Source organism: Rutilus rutilus (genome assembly GCF_951802725.1).
Source record: "Rutilus rutilus genome assembly, chromosome: 1".
Taxonomy (NCBI): Eukaryota; Metazoa; Chordata; class Actinopteri; order Cypriniformes; family Leuciscidae; genus Rutilus; species Rutilus rutilus.
In genome coordinates this window covers 68,037,037-68,057,764 of record NC_140209.1, presented here as the reverse complement: position 1 = coordinate 68,057,764, position 20,728 = coordinate 68,037,037, and the positions used below count along the sequence as shown (strand labels likewise).

The window sequence follows — 20,728 nt, the reverse complement described above, 5'->3', positions numbered from 1 at the left end:
TCAGTTTGGACCAACGCAGCGCGAGCCGATCTTGTACTACACAACGCTAAGAGATCCAGTAAAGAAAGCATTTGAACTCGCCACTAAAGTAATAACATCGCTGCGAGATCTAGTTAGAAACATTCACATTTCTCCGTTATTAACGGATCAAACAGCGCTGACGTGGAAACCAGGAAGAAACATTGTGACATGAATGAACTATCCAGTGTCCACCAGATCTGCAATATTCACCATGGATTTACTGTAGTAACACTAACTGCAACTTTGGAAGTTTGGCAGGAATAGTAGGCTATAATGCTTTCAAGTAACGTTATGTCGGATTTATTTCGACATTATGAATAACATTGCTGCCCTCAAATGTTAATCTGAACTAAAATAAACATTTGTTTATAAGCACAAAATATTACATTTAATTTTTTCCAAGGAGCTGTTTTGTTTTATATGCTCATAAGAAGAGTCAATTATAGCTCCATCATTGCTCAAAGAAAAAAAAAAAGTCATACTTTATGATGTTAGTTCTAATAAAAAAAGAATTAAAAAAAAGAATAATCAAGGAAATTTCTCTGGCATTTCTTTCTTTTTGCTGTATCGAAAACGTACCGAACCGTGACACAAGTGTATCGTATTGAACCGAACCATGAATTTTGTGAACCGTTACACCCTACACTGTTTATTTTCTGGCCTTGAGTTGGACAATAAAGTTGAAATTTAATTTCAAATGGTTCTCAAGCAGAGAGAAGAGAAGCATTTCTCATTCAAAGCACTGAAAGCAGTGATTTATGCTTTCTTTTTCAGGTTTGAAAATGCCATATCCAATGTAGGATTTACCATTCAATTTTATTTTATTTAATGACATTTATGTCAAAGATACAGGAGAGTGATAATATACACATAGCAGCCAATAAAATCTGTTGTTCAATATCTGACTGCTTGTATTGCCTCATGACTGATGAAAATTTTGCCTTGTTGTGTGCAGTAGAATTTTGATGCATCGCAATGCATCGTAGAATCGAATTGAATCGAATCATTACCTGGTGAATCGTAATCGAATCGAATCGTGAGGGCAGTGCCAATGCACACCCCTACTGATAATATAATTGGAATGCGTGTTGCAGTGCGTATGCGGTGCAAGACCAGCACGCGCAATAGTGCTTTCACATATGCTGCGTTTGCAGTGCGTGATCCGCGGCTGTACCACAAATACATACTCACTATTTGTATTTCAAATCCAGAAGTTATTAGCATCTTTTATTTAAAAAAAAAAAATTTGTCAGCATTGCGATTCTCTTTGTACAAATGTATGCACTCTTTAATAGACGTATTCACATTTAAATACAATTTAAACAACGTATTATTTAATGCATTACTCTTATATAATTATATATTAAGTTGCTCAAACAAGTGGTAAAATATTTAACCATGTAGGCTACTTATATTAAAATCGCATAGCCTACATTTTAAATTAAAACTTAAAATTGACAAAAACAGCAGATTCATACTCTTTCTTTTGCATAATTTAAATCTTTATACAATAAATCTCGCATGTCACAAAGAACTTGTTTTTCCACCTCCACGAATGAGACGAGTGTTATGTTGCCTTGTTAAAATATGTATTTTCCCTTGATTTAGGCTACCCCGGTCTTACGTCTCAGCATTGCGATTCTCTTTGTACACATATACACTCTTTAATAGACGTATGCACGTTTAAACACAATTTAAACAACGTAGGCCTATTATTCAATGCATTACTTCTACTTATATTAAGTTCCTAAAGCAATTGGTCAAATATTTAACCATGTAGCCTAGGCTACTTATATAAAAAAACAGCCGACTCTCATGCCTTTTATTTTATATTTAAACTAATACAATAAATCTTGCATGTCACAAGGAACATGTTTTTCCACCTCCACGAATGAGACGAGATTTGTTCATTATGTCGCCTTGTTGAGGTAAATTGTAGTTTTCCTTGCTTTACCCTGGTCTTAAAGTGAAAATAGTATTTAATTAAATACATTTATGGTGAGATTACTACATTTTATTTAATTAATCGCATTTATGGTGAAATTACTAAATTTTTAGGTCAATCTGTGTTCATGTTGACCACGAAACATGCGCTGTCACTTTAATTCAGCGCGTGCAGCACATGTGCAGCACAGCAGAAATAGACTCGGTGCGGAAACGATCGCGGCACTGCTGTATACGCACCGCACCTGGAACGGATCGACGGACTGCAACCGCGTGCAGTGTGAAAGCTCTAACCTGTTAACATGGGTACGGAAAAAAATACGCACCCGCTGGCGCATACGCACTGCAAACGTGAAATGGGTAGATGCTGTCGAATCAAAACAACGTGGGACTACAGTGATTGGATGTCGTGCAGGCAGCGCGCGCGCTCGCTTCATGCATACAGGTGGTGCACATTTTTTTCACAGATGCAGATAAACAGAGCGGCGCGGCCATGTGGACATTTTTTCCCCCAGTTTTCATGGGAAGTAGCAAGTCTTCTCGAGTCAAAAGGCGCAAGTCCAAGTGAAGTCACGAGTCATTGATGTTAAAGTCCAAGTCGAGTTGCAAGTCTTTGTACATTTTGTCGAGTCGAGTCTGAAGTCATCAAATTCATGACTCGAGTCTGACTCGAGTCCAAGTCACATGACTCGAGTCCACACCTCTGCCAATTGGAGTGAAGAAGAGACGTTTTCATTCTTACCTTTACAGTCCAAAAAGACCATATAAAAAAACCTACATAAGACAGCCACAACCCATTCCTCAACAACCTTGATTACACATTGCTATTGATTTTGTCACTGATCTCCTGGCCTCCCAGAGGAACACCAATATACTACAGTCATTGAATGTTTTTCTAAGGCTTTCTAAGGAATTGCTATAGTGTGATTATTATAATTCCTTTCTATGTAAATCTTTTGAATAACTATTTGAATTTTCCTTGCTTTTATTTTGTGATTATTTATATTCCACTGTATGTAAAGCAGTTTGAATTGCCAAAGTGTATGAAATGTGCTATATAAATAAACTTGCCTTGCCTTGCCTTGCCATCACATCACTTATCACTCACAATCGAACGGTCAAAGCGAAAGCCTAAACCCAGAACTCACAAGGTTTCTTAGATTGTACTGTCAGCAGAATCAGTCGGAATGGAGCAGCTTCTTACGCTGGGCTGAATATGCTCAAAATTCCCTTCAGAAACCCTCCACTGGCATTACCCCTTTCCAATGTGTCCTGGGATTTCAAACACCTCTTTTTCCCTGGTCAAGGGAACCCTCTGAGGTACTGGCCATTAATGACTGGCTCTGACAGAGCAAGACAGTGTGGAACCAAACACACGTCCAGCTTCAACGTGCAGCAAATAGAAGAAACAAGCTTATCATCACTGTCGTTCCAACCCCAATTATGTTTTTTTATTTTTTTATAATCTTGATTTCTCACTTGTCTGCTTTTTTGGGCAAGTCGGAGTGAACGGCAGCACTAATTGAGTCTCATGAATGCAGTCACACTTTTGTTAAGTAACAAATTAAATTTTGGGTTGTTTTTCACCAAATACTGTCATATACCCCCAAGAACACTTTAAATATATGACACGTGTTGCATGGGAACATTCTGTGATACTTGTGTCTCTTTTTTTTTTTTGCTTTATGCTGGTCGCTATTCACTCCCTTAAAGGGATACTCCACTTTAAAATGAAAATTCTGTCATCATATACTCACCCTCATGTTGTTTCAAACCTGTATGAATTTCTTTCTTCTGCTGAACAGGAAGGAAGATATTTAGAAGATTGTCAGTAACCAGACAGTTTTTGGTACCATTGACTACCATTTCCTCGAAGGAAAAAAAAATATACTATGGATGTCAATGGTACCAAAAAGTGTCTGGTTATTGACATTCTTCTAAATATCTTCCTCTTTGTTCAGCAGAAGAAAGAAATTCATACAGGTTTGAAACAACATGAGGGTGAGTAAATGATGACAGAATTTTAATTTTAAAGTGTAGTATCCTTTTAATGTGAATGGGTGTGTGCACATTTTTTAATTTTTTTATTCTCCTTCTATGGTCATTAGTGCATTTACCAGAAGAAAATCTATAATTATGGGGGTATTATGTTCATATTTCAAATCAGTTGATATGTTCATATTTTCACACTCACAGAGCTTTTCTGCAGTTCCTCAGAGCAGGTAACAGTCTGCTTCGACCCTCTTGTGATGATATGATCTTGTACTTTTTAAGGTCAAACTTATCCATCACCTCCTCTGACATCAGGATCATGTTTGCCAAAGTTGAACATTGTGCAAGAGAAAGACGTTTGTCATGTGTTCCAGATTTTAAAAAAACCTGCATTTCTTCAACAATAGAATTATTCTTCATCTCAATCAAGCAATGCGACAGATTCATCCATCTTTCAGGGCTAACATTGTTTTTTTGACCTCGTTTGAGGTTTTGGATTATTTTCTTGATGCTCTCTGGGTTGGTCTCTGTGTGAATCAGCAGATCCTGTAAGAGCCTCTGATTGTACTCCAGCGAGATGCCATGAAGGAATCGAAGTAGAAGATCCAGGTGTCCATTTTTACTCTTCAAGGCTTTATTCATTGCTCCCTTCAGAAACACATCCAGAGGAACATTTCCACACTCAGTTTTGGACTTTCCTGTGAGGAACATTTTCAGAACTTCGCTATTTTTGTGTAAATAGCAGAGAAACACATACAGTGCTGCAAAAAACTCCTGAAAGCTCAGATGTAAAAAGCTGTAAACCTTCCTGTGATAAATCACAGATTCCTCCCTAAAGATCTCAGTGCAAATACCAGAATACACTGAGGCGTCAGTGACGTCTATGCCACTCTCAATCAGGTCCTCCTCATAAAACATCACATTGCCCTTCATCAACTGATTGAAAGCCAGTTCAGCAAGTTTCACAATCACTTCTCTGTTGGGCTGCAGGAGTTTCTCTGGATCTCTCTCTTCATACTTCTGGTTCCTCATGCTAGTTTGAATGAGGAGGAAGTGTATGTACATTTCAGTCAGGGTTTGAGGGATTTCTGCACTGAGATCTTGTTTCAGGATGTTTTGAAGCACAGTGGCTGAGATCCAGCAGAAGACGGGTATGTGGCACATGATGTGGAGGCTTCTTGCTCTTCTGATGTGTGAGATGATTTTGTTGGCTTGATCCTCATCACTGATTCTCTTCCTGAAATATTCCTCCTTCTGAGGGTCATTGAATCCCTGAATTTCTGTCACACGGTTGATGTATTTGGAGGGTATCTGATTGGCTGCTGCTGGTCTGGTGGTGATCCAGATGAGAGCAGAGGGAAGCAGATCTCCTTTCATGAGGTTTGACATCAACACACCCACTGATGAAGACTCAGTCACATCAGAAACTTTCTCACTGTCTGAAAACATCAGTGTAATTCTGCTTTCATCCAGACCATCAAAGATGAACACAACTGTACATTCATCATAAATCTTTGAGTCCAGATCTTGAAGTTCAGGATGAAAGTCCAGCAGAAGTCTGTGAAGACTGTACTGATGATCTTTAATCAAGTTCAGCTCTCTAAATGGAAGCACAAATATGAAATCTACACCCTGATTGGCTTTTCCCTCAGCCCAGTCCAGAATGAACTTCTGCACAGAGACGGTTTTTCCAATTCCAGCGATGCCTTTAGTAAGAACAGTCTTGATTTTGTCTTTCTTCTCTCTTCTCTTCTCCTCATATCCTAGTTCAGGAGAAGGATCAAAGATGCCATTGCAGTTGATTGGAGTGTCTTGGAGGGTCTTGTAACTTTTCTCCATCTGTAGCACCTCATGTTCTTCATTCACCCCTTCACTCTCTCCCTCTATGATGTACAGCTGTGTGTAAATCCTGTTCAGGAGGGTCTGATTCTCTTGTAGTTTGATTCCCTCAAATAAGCTCTCATACTTGTTCTTCATGCTGGTTTTGTGCTGGTCTTTGACTCTCTGCAGATCATCATGCACTGGCTGGTGAGAATCGAGCTGCAGGGCTGCTTCTGTGTCATGATGACTGATGTGTTTCTGACAGGAGGAGGATGTGCTGGTCTGACAGGACACATCTCTGATCTGGTCAGCTCTCCCACCACTGAAAACACATTAAGAAGAACAGAGACACAAAAACAAACAGAAAATATATTTGTGAACAAAGAACAATTATTTTAATATGTTTAATATGAAAATCATACAACATGTAGAAACAAGTGTTTGCCCTCTTAGACAAATTTCTATCTATTGTGGTGTGATATGATTTCATGAAATTAATTTACATGTAAATGGCGACAGATGACAGAGACTGTAAACACTGCATTTCCTAGTTGCACATTAAAGTCCCCTTTGCCACAAGTCAGGCATGTGAAAAGTCAAAGAATATTTTATATCTAAAGAACCTGCCACCTTTCCTTTAGAAATAGAAAATCACAGATTTTATACTGATCACAGATTTCCTTTTATCTTGATTCCTGATTTTTAAAAGTGTCAGGAAATTATTATTTGCTGATTTATGGCAGATCGATCAGATTTTCCTTACAAAACATACATTTATATATTGATATAAAAAAAATTCTGGCACCCTTAGCCATTCGTCACAATAACCAGATTGGGATCCACTGATTTTATTTATTCCTAGCCAGAATTTTCTTGTTTCAGTTTTTTTCAAGATTGATCATTTCAGTGCATCACTAATTTAAAAGATAACTGTCAATTAGGGGTGGGAATTGGCAAAAATGTGACGATTCGATAGTATCGCGATGTTTGGGCCATGATTCAATATTATTGCGATTCTTAACATACTGCGATACAGCAAGTATTGCGATTTGATTCTGCGATGTATTGCGATTCGATTCTGCGATGTATTGCGATTCATGTCCCCCATCTTATTTAAAGGCATTACAAAAAATGAGGAAAATAAGACTGCTCAACTCACTTCAAATGTCACATTTAATTCTGTGAACATTATCTTCTACACATTAATAGAAGTGCAAAAACTTAGAAGGGTTGTGCAAAAACCTTGTCCTTGAACATTCAGGAAAGACCTTATTCTTGTATGTGAATGCTGTTTTACATGAATATTATGACACGAGTGAAGCACAAAGCTTTGTTTACAAAAGAAAAAAATAGGTTAGCAATTAAATGTTGCATCGCAGCCATGGAAACGTTTGGATTCATGACGAATGAGAGAGTTGTGCGTGAGCCCATAAATTTAAGCTTGTCGGCTTTGAATTCTGGTTTGCGATCTGGTCACCCAATTATCAGCGAATTTAACAATATTCCATTAGTTATTCCATATAGAAAGCTTGAATTGTCTACTTTTAAACTAAACAATTCAAAACGAAAAGAAACCGACTAGCCTACTCTATGCTTAGGCCTATGTAGGCTATTCCGTATGAAGTGTTAATTTCTCTCTATAGGCGCGTTCACTGCAAAGATGACGAGTCAGCATCGTCAACTTCATCTTTGCAGCCGACACTGACACAGAAAACACTAGTTTTTTTAATAAACAATTAAAATGTCTCCTTGCTATATTTGACACATTCATAATCATTACTTTTGCCGGTTCTTTGTGACAGCTGTTGTGTGCGTTATTGGCAGCGTCACACACCGGTTACATGAACGCGTCACCACCGCATCAGCACTGAAAACATGGAGATTTTATTTTAGAGAATAATCGCACAACCTATTTGATATTCTATAATTAAATAAACTACTAGAATATAAAAAAATCGTGACTCATCCCTGCATGGAATCTCAATTATTTCTTTTCCCAAATCTTCACTCAAGTCTCACCCATTTTCGAAGAGGATTATAAACGTTTCTTCCTTGGTTCGCTTTTATTTAGGCCTATTATTTTCATATGCTTTACTGTGAAGTATAAAGGATACTATATATAGGACAGATAGCCTACATTTTTTCTTGTACGGCAAATTCTTTTTAACACAGTTTGTGCTTGTTATTAGACATGTGGTGTGTCAAGTTTATTTGTAAAGAGCGTTTCACACACGCGGGTGATTTAGTTTGGCTTTCTCTTGCAGCGCAATATCAAACATAACCTAAATGTCTTGCCCTTGTGGAAGATAAAATTCACTCTTCACACCTTTTACAACAAGTAGCCTAGAAAATATGAAGATATCAGAAAAGAGATTAATGGTCTCTTTCCTGCTCGTGTCCCACATCCCTCTCAAAGTGCAGAGCGGTAGGCTGTATCACGCGTCTTTTTTAAATTATTTTTTTTATAGATTTAACTTTTTTATATGATTTAATTTGCCAATATTTACTGATATTTATTTCAATGCTTTACTCTTTAGTGTGTTTTATCTTTGACGGAATTGCTCAAAAAAACACTTTTTGCTCAACACTACATTTTTTTATTTCAAAACCCCCCAACCACGCACCAACGCGGTGGTAAAAAACTCCCACCGTCACAGCCCTATTCACCTTATTCTGGAAGTAGCACTGGGTGGCGCCATCCGCGTAATCTCACTTCCTGGTTTAGCTACTTAGCGCTTTGTTTGCCCTGGTCCAATCTGTTATCTGTCTTGATATAAGTAGTAGATAGACTATAATATTATAGCCAAATGCGTTGGCCTATGGTTATTAACCCTCTGGGGACCAAAAACGCGCCCGCGCGTTTTGCTCGTTTTTTTTTTTAGCAATGAAAATAAACACTAAATGCTCTGTTAATTTTGATCTTTCATTTTCGTGTAATACATCAATCGATCCTGTTCAGTTTCTATTTTTTTTCTGTATACTCACAATAAAAATAAAGTGTTTTGCTTTTTGACAAATAAAGAAATATTAACATGATGCGATTTCTGCCTTCTCTCTGTCAGTAAACTCCCATTTGAAACGCGTTCGAAAATGATCTATAACTCCGCGAAAATTCAGTCAAACAGGCAAACAGACCCACGGGCATAAAGCTTGAGATCGCAGCTTTTAAATGAAGTAATTTATATAAAAAACAAATATTCTCAGCTTCTGTAATCTGTACAAAAAGAGAGCGACTCCAGTCGAGCTCATTACGAGCCATTCAAAAGTAATTTGACCACTCCCCGGAGAGCGCGTGCTATTCAAATGCAAATTCTGAGAACCATTTCAGTCTGTGAAACGCCCCCACATCAGCTGTAAACAAAGCGCGTCGCAATCGAGTGAGGCATAATAGCCTACCTTATGGAGAAAAGTTTATGGAGAAAAGTTTCCTCTGATATGAGGAGCAGATCCCGCTGAGGAGTGAGGTAGGCTGTTTTCTTTTCTCAAGTGTGGAATAACGTTATGGAATAACGTTAGAGGCCTATGCAAACCGCAAAAAGATGAATCGCATTTCTAGAATATGACTCGCCTTTCTGTGAGATGAATGAAGGGTACATATTTGTAAAGACTGTTTAGCCTAAATATGAATCGCGCGTCTGTGTGTGAAAGAATAAACTGCTTTGCTATAGCCTACTGAGATGAGTAAAAATCGACTGGAATATGTTGAAATAAAATGTATTTGTATAAGCAACGTATTAAACTGCAAATTAGCATTTATATGCCCTAATATTTCATAAAAACAACGTTACAGTCAGTCACTTGTTGACTAGATTTGGGTACAGTTTTTAGGCTACTGTAGAATATACTGCCACATCAAAGCATATATATATATATATATATATATATATATATATATATATATATATATATATATATATATATATATATATATATATATAACTATATATAACTATATATAACTATATTATTTATATATATTATATATATTTATATATATTATATATATATATATATATATATTTGCTATATTCAAACTAATAAATACATATGATAAAATGTAGGCCTATAATCTTTTTTCTTTTTCTTTTTTACAAAGAAAGAGTACACTTGAAATATTGTTGAAATTGTAATTATTGTTGTAATTGTAACATTTTTAATAAAATAGCAAAACATATTTACAAGATAGATGTAAGCGAAATCTTAAATGGTCAATATAAGTCTTCTTCTAAATACATATTTTGTCCTTGCATTGTGGCTCAGTCAGTGTCACACCTGAATGAATGGCTAATTATGCAGAGTCATTATGCAGAGTGGGTGGGACCTTGTAATTTAAGGTGTAAACTACTCCTCCCCCTCGCATATTGGCTTTCCAAGCAAAACCTGTTTTACACCATTTAAATCAATGTATTTTTTTTTTTGTGAACGATAAAGCAAGACTATTTTCACATAATTTTGAAGCTAGAACTCAAAGGGACAACATCAATTAGTCAAAAGTCTTGTGGACACATATTTAATATGTGTTTTGTGGTCTTAATTCAGCAACTTTCATTTAAATTTTTTCCAATAACCACGCATAAACATTATTCTCTTAAAAATACAAACATCTACATACACGTTGCTCGCATATTATGGTAGCCCTGTTTGTGCTATATAGAGTGAATTTACACCTTTGCCATTAACATGTTTATAAATAACTGAAAAAAGCACAAATGTCAGAGCATGTCAGAACATCTCAAGGACCCCAAAAACAGCTTGGTCCCCAGAGGGTTAACAACTGCTGCAACGTACTAAAGTACATTTCACTTGAAGCTTTTGAAACAATGCCACAATCAAATTATTTAATAGCTGTGTCTTTCTAATAGCTATTACTTAGTTATGAAGATGTGCACAAACTACATGTAAAGTTTGAAACATTATTACACCACAGTTTGTTTGCTTAATCACCAGATACATTTGCAGTGTATAGCCAACAGATGAGAAAAAAATAGCCACGAACTGGTGTAGAAAGAAAGTAGAGCCTCAACTAGATGAACAAGAGGGTAACGTTAGCTTAGCTAACTGCTAGCTGCAATTTCTTATGCTTTGATCTCTAACACAAGTAATGGCTGTAAAATAAATCCAGCGACTGAATTCTAGAGGACCATAGCTTTCAAACAAGGTATAGCATGTGTATGTGTCCTGTAGTGAGACCATTACAACATTAGATGTTTGTGGCTAATGTAGGCTAAACACTACACATCGGCCGGGCTGCTATCAGACAGGCAGACGGGTCATATAAACACCTAAAAGTCGTTTAAAAATTACCCCGAGAAACAGTGCATTGCTGTGCTGTTGGTACACACGTACATAGCACATTTGGCACAAATTAGCTTATCTTATGTGACATTTTATCAGTGAGACTTCTCTGCAGTTCTCCTCGAAATTGAATGAGGGTCCGCTAAACCGGAAGTTGGTTTAAAACGGAAGTACTGGACAGAAGTAAAAGTGGGCGAGGCGGAATAAGGTGAATAGCCCGAAAGTAAAACAGATAATATTATAATTAAATATTGCAATACTTTGCACTACAGTATCGATATAATTGCGTGCGCAAAATTATATTCCCCCTTATATTATATTATATTAATATTATATTAAATTTTTCCCCCACCACTACTGTCAATATAACACTGATGCAACACATTCCAGTGTAAATGTAGATCTAACAAAGAAATGACAGACAGAAGCGTAAGAAAACACTATTTAAGACACTTTAACAAAGTGAAAGGATTCCTTTCTTTGCATCTTGAATTCCACTTGTTACTTGTTATACATGTTAAAGTTCTGAACCTTTGTGCATTCTGTGTCCATGTGTCTCTCACTCTACATGATGATACTCACACAGGGTCAAAGGTCACTGCTTCATCACTGAATTTTGGGGGCTCTTGCCTCTTCATGGACTCACAGTTGGATTCTGAAGAAGCAGCTCTCTTTTTCTTCCTGTTGTTGATACTGAGAAAAAAAAACAGAAATATTTTAAATTGTTTCTTTGCAGATTTTTTGGCCAACAATACTGTAGTTTATAGAGCAGTATGTGTATTATGCATAGTTTTAGAGAGAAAACATGTTTTATTAATGGTCGGGTAAATGGGGTTAAAAGCACACCGGGGTATAATGTGCGTTTTTGATAATTTTCACAAAGATATCATGGCCCACCGAATATGTTGTTGTATGAATAACAAACTGATGCAATATATCATAAGAAAGAACAGACCATTTGCTTTTCAGTTAGTTTGTATGAGTCATTGTTAGTAGTGTAGTTTACCTGGGGTTTTCGTATGTTCCTGGTTTATAACATGCCTTGATCTCGGGTCTGGATTGTTTATGTTTTGCCTTTTGTTATTAAATCTGCTTAAGCATTTAGATTTGCCCTGGCCTTATCCTTGTGCACCCGTTACAGTGGGTAAATTTCATGAAGCAAGCAACATTCTGAGCAAAAAGCTGAGAAAGTGACTAGCAGCCTTGTCACCTGACCTGAATACTGTGCGCTAAAACGACTTATCGGGTTGTGTTCACAACTTATCGGGTTGTGTTCACAAACAACAAGAGTGCTTGTCGGTTTCTGCTGTAAACTTGCGATGCCTTGAGAATGGACAATACCGGCTTTTGTGACAAAACGCGTTTAGGGCTCAGAATGTGCTATATGTGGAGGATAACACACAGCAGTCAGTTCATTATTATTAAACATGCCGTTTTATCAGTTTTTGCAAATAAACTCTTCATTTATTAAAGGTGAATTAGTCAATTAATTGTAATAAGTTGACTTTCAATGTCGATGCCTTTTGTCAGTCATAGTTTTTTATTTATTTATGTCTACTTTTTAAAACATATTTAAACATATTTCATATTTTGAGGAGCTACTTTAGAATATTTTAACTGGGACAGAGCACTAGTGGAAACTTTTTCATTTTATTTACATTTAATGTAATTCAGTGTAAAACTTTTTTACTTCTGTTGTTGCTTGCTTTCACTTCAGCAATAAAATCATGTGTCTTTTATCAAAAGAGGCCAGTAGTCCAAAGCATTCATGAAATTAAATCCCTTCAAGTTTTTAAATCACCAAATGGAGTTTGAATGTCACATAGCGGCCATATTGGCTACTGCACCTAAAACTCCCAGAGCATACTGATAGTTTGGGATGTGATGGATTTGGTTTGCTTTACCAATTGAACCAATCATATTGATTGAAGATGACGTTAGTTAAGTCATGAGTTAGTCACTTGATCTTATTTGTTGTGTCTGTCTTTAGCCTATAAAACCTGATGTATTCCATTTGCTGGTGGGATTCTCTCTGAAATTTGTCTGAGATCCTCCGCCCATGATGTATTCTTCTTCTTGGGGGAGATTCTCTGGAGAACTGCTCTGAGAACTCTCCCGGCCGTGATTAAAGCATTTAAAGGACATTTGCTGAAGTCTGTTGGTTTATTATTTCTGTGCAGCAATTCAGATAGGGGAGCAAGTTATAGTAAAGGAACCAAGTTAGTTAGGGGAACAAGTAAGAGATAGGGGATGTCGATTGTAGATGAGACCCAGGTACGTAGTTAGGTTTGGGGGAAAATCTACCACAGGGACAAATTTGAAAGAACACTTGGTTGGATTTACTGCTTTGAATTGCAGTTTTAGGTGCCCAGGCACAGGTTTTATATTAATAGAAAATAAAAATCAATGTGAAGCAGCACATTAAGGTCAGCAACCACTTAAGTCTGGATATGTAATTTTCCAGTCTATGTTTAAGAATAGGGTCGCCAGGTAAGAGGCGAATGAGGTTAATGAGACTAACTAGTTATCTGGATTCCAAGACTATCATCTATAAATATTAGGGCCGGGACTCGATTAAAAAAATTTATCTAATTAATTAGAGGCTTTGTAATTAATTAATAGAAATTAATCGCATTTTAATTGCATATAAATTAGGGCTGTCAATCAATTAAAAATAATTGTGTTGAACATGTTATTGAAATAATGTTCAAATGTTCAAAGGGTGAGCATTGAAATAATTGTGCCTAGCAAATAATCAATACAATACAATTGAACATTATTAAATTATTGAACATTATTAAATTATACATTTAATATTAAACATTAAATTATAAACATTATTTACACTTGCTTTACAGGTTTTTAACATTACTTCGAAAATGCTGCAATTTAAAGTTTGAGATGTTTTTCATCTGTTTTAGAAAGTATTTTTAGACTTTTGTTTTTTCAGAATAAAACTTTTACAATCTTGAGCATGTGTTATATTTGTATTAAATGTGTTTAATTAAGCCATTGCTGCAAGTAATTTGACAGTTAACAATATTTTACTGTACACTGTACAGTTAATCACAAATTCAGTCAGCATTGTCATGACTCATGTTCCAACTGCAAACTAGGTTGTAATTTAATGTACAAGTATTATCCCATGATGAAAGGTAAGACGGTGAAACAATGTCACGATATCAACGTTGATTCAATTTGCAAAACCGAAGCATAATTCAACATTGGTTCAACGTCGACATACAATCTTTATTCAAAGAAGAGACGGTGAAACAACGTCACGAAATCAACAATGAAACAACGTCACGACATCAACGGTGAAACAACGTCACGATTTCAACGTTGATTCGTTTTGCACAATCGAAACCTAATCCAACATTGATTCGACCTTGGTCCCTTACGTTCACCGGTGAATCAACGTTGAAATGCGGGCTGTTTTTTTATAAGTAAATGTTCAATGATCCAGGCAGCGCCAGCGCGTCTCCCTCCTTCATTTTGCAGATTTTGCAGTCGCTAGAACAGCTCCAGGTTCAGAGGTCAATACGGAATGGATTAATCTGCGTTATTTTTTTTAATGTCACAGCCCTAATAAATATGTTCAATTTGGATACATATTTTATATAGCCTTTTTACCCTTTATTTTAACAACTATTTGTGCATACACACACTTGTGTTTATGTGTGTTATTGCCGGTGTTGTAGTTTTTAGGGGCGATGAATATAATATAATATCTCGTCTAGGGCGCCAACAGAATCTGGACCAGCCCTGAACTTCATGATACTCACACAGGGTCAGAGGTCACAGCAGGTCCATCACTGAGATAAGGGGGAATACCCATGGAGTTGTTACTCTTCATAGACACACAACTGTATCCTGGAGATTGTCCATCACTGAGATAAGGGGGAATACCCATGGAGTTGTTACTCTTCATAGACACACAACTGTATCCTGGAGATTGTCCATCACTGAGATAAGGGGGAATACCCATGGAGTGGTTACTCTTCATAGACACACAACTGTATCCTGGAGATTGTCCATCACTGAGATAAGGGGGAATACCCATGGAGTTGTTACTCTTCATAGACACACAACTGTATCCTGGAGATTGTCCATCACTGAGATAAGGGGGAATACCCATGGAGTTGTTACTCTTCATAGACACACAACTGTATCCTGGAGATTGTCCATCACTGAGATAAGGGGGAATACCCATGGAGTTGTTACTCTTCATAGACACACAACTGTATCCTGGAGATTGTCCATCACTGAGATAAGGGGGAATACCCATGGAGTTGTTACTCTTCATAGACACACAACTGTATCCTGGAGATTGTCCATCACTGAGATAAGGGGGAATACCCATGGAGTTGTTATTCTTCATAGACACACAACTGAATCCTGGAGATTGTCCATCACTGAGATAAGGGGGAATACCCATGGAGTGGTTACTCTTCATAGACACACAACTGTATCCTGGAGATTGTCCATCACTGAGATAAGGGGGAATACCCATGGAGTGGTTACTCTTCATAGACACACAACTGAATCCTGGAGATTGTCCATCATTGAGATAAGGGGGAATACCCATGGAGTGGTTACTCTTCATAGACACACAACTGAATCCTGGAGATTGTCCATCATTGAGATAAGGGGGAATACCCATGGAGTGGTTACTCTTCATAGACACACAGCTGGATACTGGAGATGCTGCTCTCTGAGTGTGAACAGAAGCCTCCTCCTCGCTCTCCTCACACACACTCATTTTAAAGGTATGGTTCTCCTCCTCTCTCTTGTCAAACATACTCATTTTACAGGAAGTTTGCTCCTTCTCTTCCTCCTTGATGAGAGACTTTTCAGACCTGTATGTGGACACAGAAAACATGCACAAAACACAACTGAATTGTCACATTTTATTTAAATGGAATTTATTTCCCTTTAACTTAACGTCAACAGTCTTTCTCCAGTTTTGTCGCCACTTTCAAACACAGCATCCTCGTTTAAACACTGGATTTACCTTCAGTTTAATGACACTGCTGAACTCTAGCAAGTGTTTTTCACAATCCGTTTTTCGTCTCGCATTAAGTAAATATGATGTTATTGTTACGCGTTTATGTGATTATCCTGCGACTACACTTCCTTTCCCCAGTCATCATCACTAAACACACATTACAATATAGATTATTTAAATAATTATATTATATCCTGTTAAATAAAGTAAGTGTAAGTTTAACCATGTTCGGCCATTTAATGAGTGTTACAGTCGACGTGTAGTATTACGAAAGTAACTTTCCACTTTATCATGTATTTCAGTTTGAGTTTGTCATAATGTCTGTTTAGACGCACATATTTGATCGATATTACAGATATGAAAAGTTTAACGCACTTACTGTCACATGTGAAGAGATTGCTGATTTTCTATCCTCCGAAATGGCGTCTTTACAGTCATCGACTGCTTTCGTTTTCACTGTGTCAGTGTATGTTTCCAAAATTGCACACATTAATGTACTTTAAATATTTGTATTATCTTAATGGGCCATGATGAAGCATGTGATAAACAAATATAGCCTAATGTATAATATTAAACTGGTCAAGTTGTGAAATGAGCAAATCTGCAGTACATTCTCAAGGACATGTTTTAGTTCTATTCTACAGGCTTTCCATAACAATTAAAATGTTCACATTTTAATGACATTTATTTAGTGGATAAAATAATAGACCATGTAGTAATTTGCACATTTACTGTAAATATCAAAGATAAAAGTAAATCATGAGAGTAGTTTAATTTTTAATAATAATTTAAAAAAAGAGCAACTGATTCTGTGTTGACACTCGGATCCATAAGTTAGGCACGTCGTGACCTTCCAGGTAGCAGATTTGGGTTGCTGGGTGCCAGCATGTCTCGAACAACAACTCAACACCTTTCTCAAACACAAAACATGTCCCTAATTCATTTCTGGAAGCCGTTTTGTGTTTGAGAAAGGTCTTCAACGTTTTAAAACATTTAGCCTAGGGGTCATTGAAGTCTATAGTTTAAGGGACCATTTCTCAGTTTAAGCCTATATTTTCCATAAGACTAAAGTTTCCTATCATGAGAGAAAGAACGCATTATCTTGATGTTTTGAGACGAGACTCCTGTTTAGGGCTGAACGATTAATTGCATTTGCGATAATATCGAGATATGATGAAATGCGATTTTTTTAACCGCAAAGCTGCGATTATAGTCTGGTCACGTGACACGCGAGAGTAAACCAGTCTGTATTGCAGATGAAGCATCAACTTGGCAAGCGACACATATAGACCTGGCTACAGGAAATAACAGTTTATGTTTAATTTATACGATATTGTGTTATAGATTCTCTCCACCGATTCTGTATCGATTAACATAGGCTAATTTCAGATTCATGTCTGAGCTTAGTTTTAAACACAGATACGTGACGACGCGCGTGCTTTATAATCAACCGTATTCTGCTTGCTTCTGTCACACACACACACACACACACACACACACACGACACCACTCAAACCTTACGAGAAATAATCTTTAATAAAGTTCGGAAAAGTTGAAGCGAAATCCAAGAACATTCGCGGGCTTCATTGCACAAGATATGAGATACGAGCATCTGCGTGTTACTTTTGTAGTGCGCGGTCTAGCCCACCGGTATTTTACTTACAAATGAAGGCATCATGTCTTGGAATGCAGTTGGCTTATATATTAAAAATATGAAAATCACCGACAGAAGCTGCTTTCAATTTCAAATACTCACGTGCGCTTTGCGAAGAGCGTTTGAGCATGCGGCTGTGAGCGACTCTGTCTACGTGGTTAAATGTACTTGCATCGCAAAATGCTTTTATGACGCGAAATTAATGTGACACAGTCAGTTATTAAACAGACAGGACAAACACATCTTATAATTTCAAGAGATGAAAACGTTCAGACAGCCTACTCTTAAATACTGAAAGCACTCTTTGTTTATTGCTTGTAATATTTTTTTCCCTCTTTGTTATTTGTTTTGAAGCTATATTTGTTAAAATTATTAACATGTAATTGTATTAATTTAGTTTTTTAATGTGTAATTATTATAAGTAGGCTTACTTATAATTATGTAATTAAATATTTTAAGTTTTATTAATAAGATCAATTAAAGAAAAAAAATGTATCGGCTCATGAGGTGCCTAAAGATTCCCTTCCCTATTTTACAATGATTTATTGCTTGTTTTTGTTGAATAATAGAAAAGATAAAGAGCTTAAAAAATAATCGCATATTAAATCGCAATCGCAATATTGGTAAAAAAAAAATCGCAATTAGATTATTTTCCAAAATCGTCCAGCCCTACTCCTGTTTATAGTTAGAGCCTGGCCAAATCCAACCTTGGAAAAGATGTGTGTCGGTGTGCGTTAGTCTTCTTGCTTACAGGTTAAGGAACCACTGGCATTATTGGAGATTGACTGAGTTGTTGTTAGGGACATGCTGGCATCCAGCAACCCAAATCTGCAACCTGGAAGGTCACGACGTGCCGAACTTCAGGGTCCGAGTGTCAGCTGCATAATCTATGGAGATATGCTTCAGTCTATCTGTATGTGTGGAAAATGACTATGTTTATCAATTTCTTGGCCAATGAGAATCATTCAACCTGTAAGCAATGACATAGCTTAGACCTTGAAAATGGTATAACTGCTGAGATCTTTGTAACCGTAAGCGGGGCGGCCTACGAACTCCTGTGTAAGTCTTGAAGCTGACTTCTGCTGATGAAACTGCAAACTATCTTCAGTAAAACTTTTCTTCAATTTTTTATAATTCTGACTCCGGGTCTTCTTTCAAACATCTCGTCCTTGGGACCTAAACTGTTAAAACCTAACAATATATTGGATTAAAAGGCTATATTCTAATGTTCCAAATATAATTGTGTTCTACTAATTCAGCAATAAACAATCAATATTTGACTACAACTTGTCTATTAATACCTGCTTGCGTGAACTTTAACTTAGAAATTGTTAGACTGGTGCCCCGCCTCTTATTCTCAACCCTCTTACTTTATGCCGTATGGTATCGTGCTGGGAAAACAGGAAAGAACATTGTGCTTTGTGAGTTACCCATCGCTTGTTGGTGAATGGCGTGTTGCACAGTTTGATTTCCGATTGCTAGACATGAATGGCAAACGGTTTGGTCACTGAACACACATTATAATATAAAAAAAATTAAATACATTAAATTCAACCGAAAATTTCAACATTAAACTGATATTCTCCTGTGTAAGTGTAAGTTCAACCATTTTGTGAGTGTTACAGTCAACGTATACTTTTTCCTTTAACAGGAGAATATTATTATCAGAAGTTTACTTCATAGTTTGTCGATTATTGCATTAGTGTGCACTACTACTACTACTGGCTTTGTTCCTTTTTAAACTGAAATGACAAATTATCCACAGGTATTAGGCTACTTTTACCATGACCCAAATATGCCATGGTCTGGTAGTTTTAGTAAAGTTTTACTCCAGTGGGACCACGGACTCTGACAAATTTGACAAGGCACAGCAAATAACTCCAATCTTATCAATCAATGTCAGTGACTCGCCTGTTTTTTGTTGACATGTGTTTGATGGGCATCGGCCCTACTTTGCAAAATCTGATATTTCCTTCTAACCAATCCAATAAGCCTTTCCATATGAATACGCACATTAGCTATTTTTCTAGTTTCTTCCACCTCGTATGCTGACAGCTGTCTTTTCCCCTTTGTGAATGCAGGTATCTGTAGTGAAGCAGTAGAATCCTAATATTATTTTTATAATCTAGATGTGTTCAGTGGCGCAGTGAGACTGGGGAAAGGAAGTGTAGTCGCAGGATTTAATCACATAAAAAATAGAAGTGTCACTTTCAAACACAGCGTTTAAACACTGGATTCACCTTCACTTTAATGACACTGCTGAACTCTTGCAGGTGTTTTTCACAATCCGTTTTTCGTCTCGCATTAAGCAGATATGATGTTATTTTTACGCGTTTATGAGATTATCCTGCTACTAGGCCTACACTTTCTTTCCCCAGTCTTACTGCGTCACTGAACACATCTAGATTATAAAAATAATTAAGTTGTTTAAAGTCAAAGATTTCAACATTAAACTTATATTCTCCTATTAAAGGAAAAATTAGGTGCAAGTTTAACCATTTTCAGCCATTTTATTAGTGTTACAGTTGACGTGTCGTGAAGTAGGCCTAGATAACGAAAGTAACTTTCAACTTTATCATGTGTTTGAGTTTGAGTTCGTCATAAGGTCTGTTGAGACGCAAATACTCTTATGATATTACAGTTATGAAAAGTTTAACGAACTTACTGTCACATGTGAAGCGATTGCTGATTTTCTATCTTCCGAAATGGCGTCTTTACAGTCATCGACTGCTTTCGGTTTCACTGTGAGACGAGTAAACATCCAGCAGCTCCTCCTTCTTCTTCGATTTTATGGCGGGTAGCACAACATTAAGGTGCATTATCGCCACCTACTGTATTGGAGTATAGACCAGAATTTGCCCATTTCATAAAAATAAATAAATAAAAAACTCTAAATTCTCTTAATCAGCTCTGTTCTCTTGAGATAAAGAAATAAACTCTCTAGTCCATATGTAATTACATTGTTAAGCTTTAATTCATCCATTCCCATCTTT

General features: G+C 36.8%; 1 protein-coding gene across 2 annotated transcripts in view; it reads right to left on the bottom strand.

The window, feature by feature from the left end:
- Positions 1-20,513, bottom strand: part of LOC311295121 (uncharacterized protein) — a 56,946-nt gene extending 36,433 nt beyond the window's left edge. For both annotated transcript variants that reach the window (XM_084416333.1, XM_084416332.1), the window contains exons 1-4: positions 20,401-20,513; positions 14,859-15,932; positions 11,656-11,766; positions 4,160-6,100 (exon numbers count right to left, since the gene is read on the bottom strand). In XM_084416333.1, coding sequence (XP_084272459.1) covers positions 4,160-6,100; positions 11,656-11,766; positions 14,859-15,880 — 3,074 coding nt within the window. In that variant the 5' untranslated portion in view covers positions 15,881-15,932; positions 20,401-20,513. The remainder of the gene's footprint in view (positions 1-4,159; positions 6,101-11,655; positions 11,767-14,858; positions 15,933-20,400) is intronic.
- Positions 20,514-20,728: the final 215 nt, after the last annotated feature.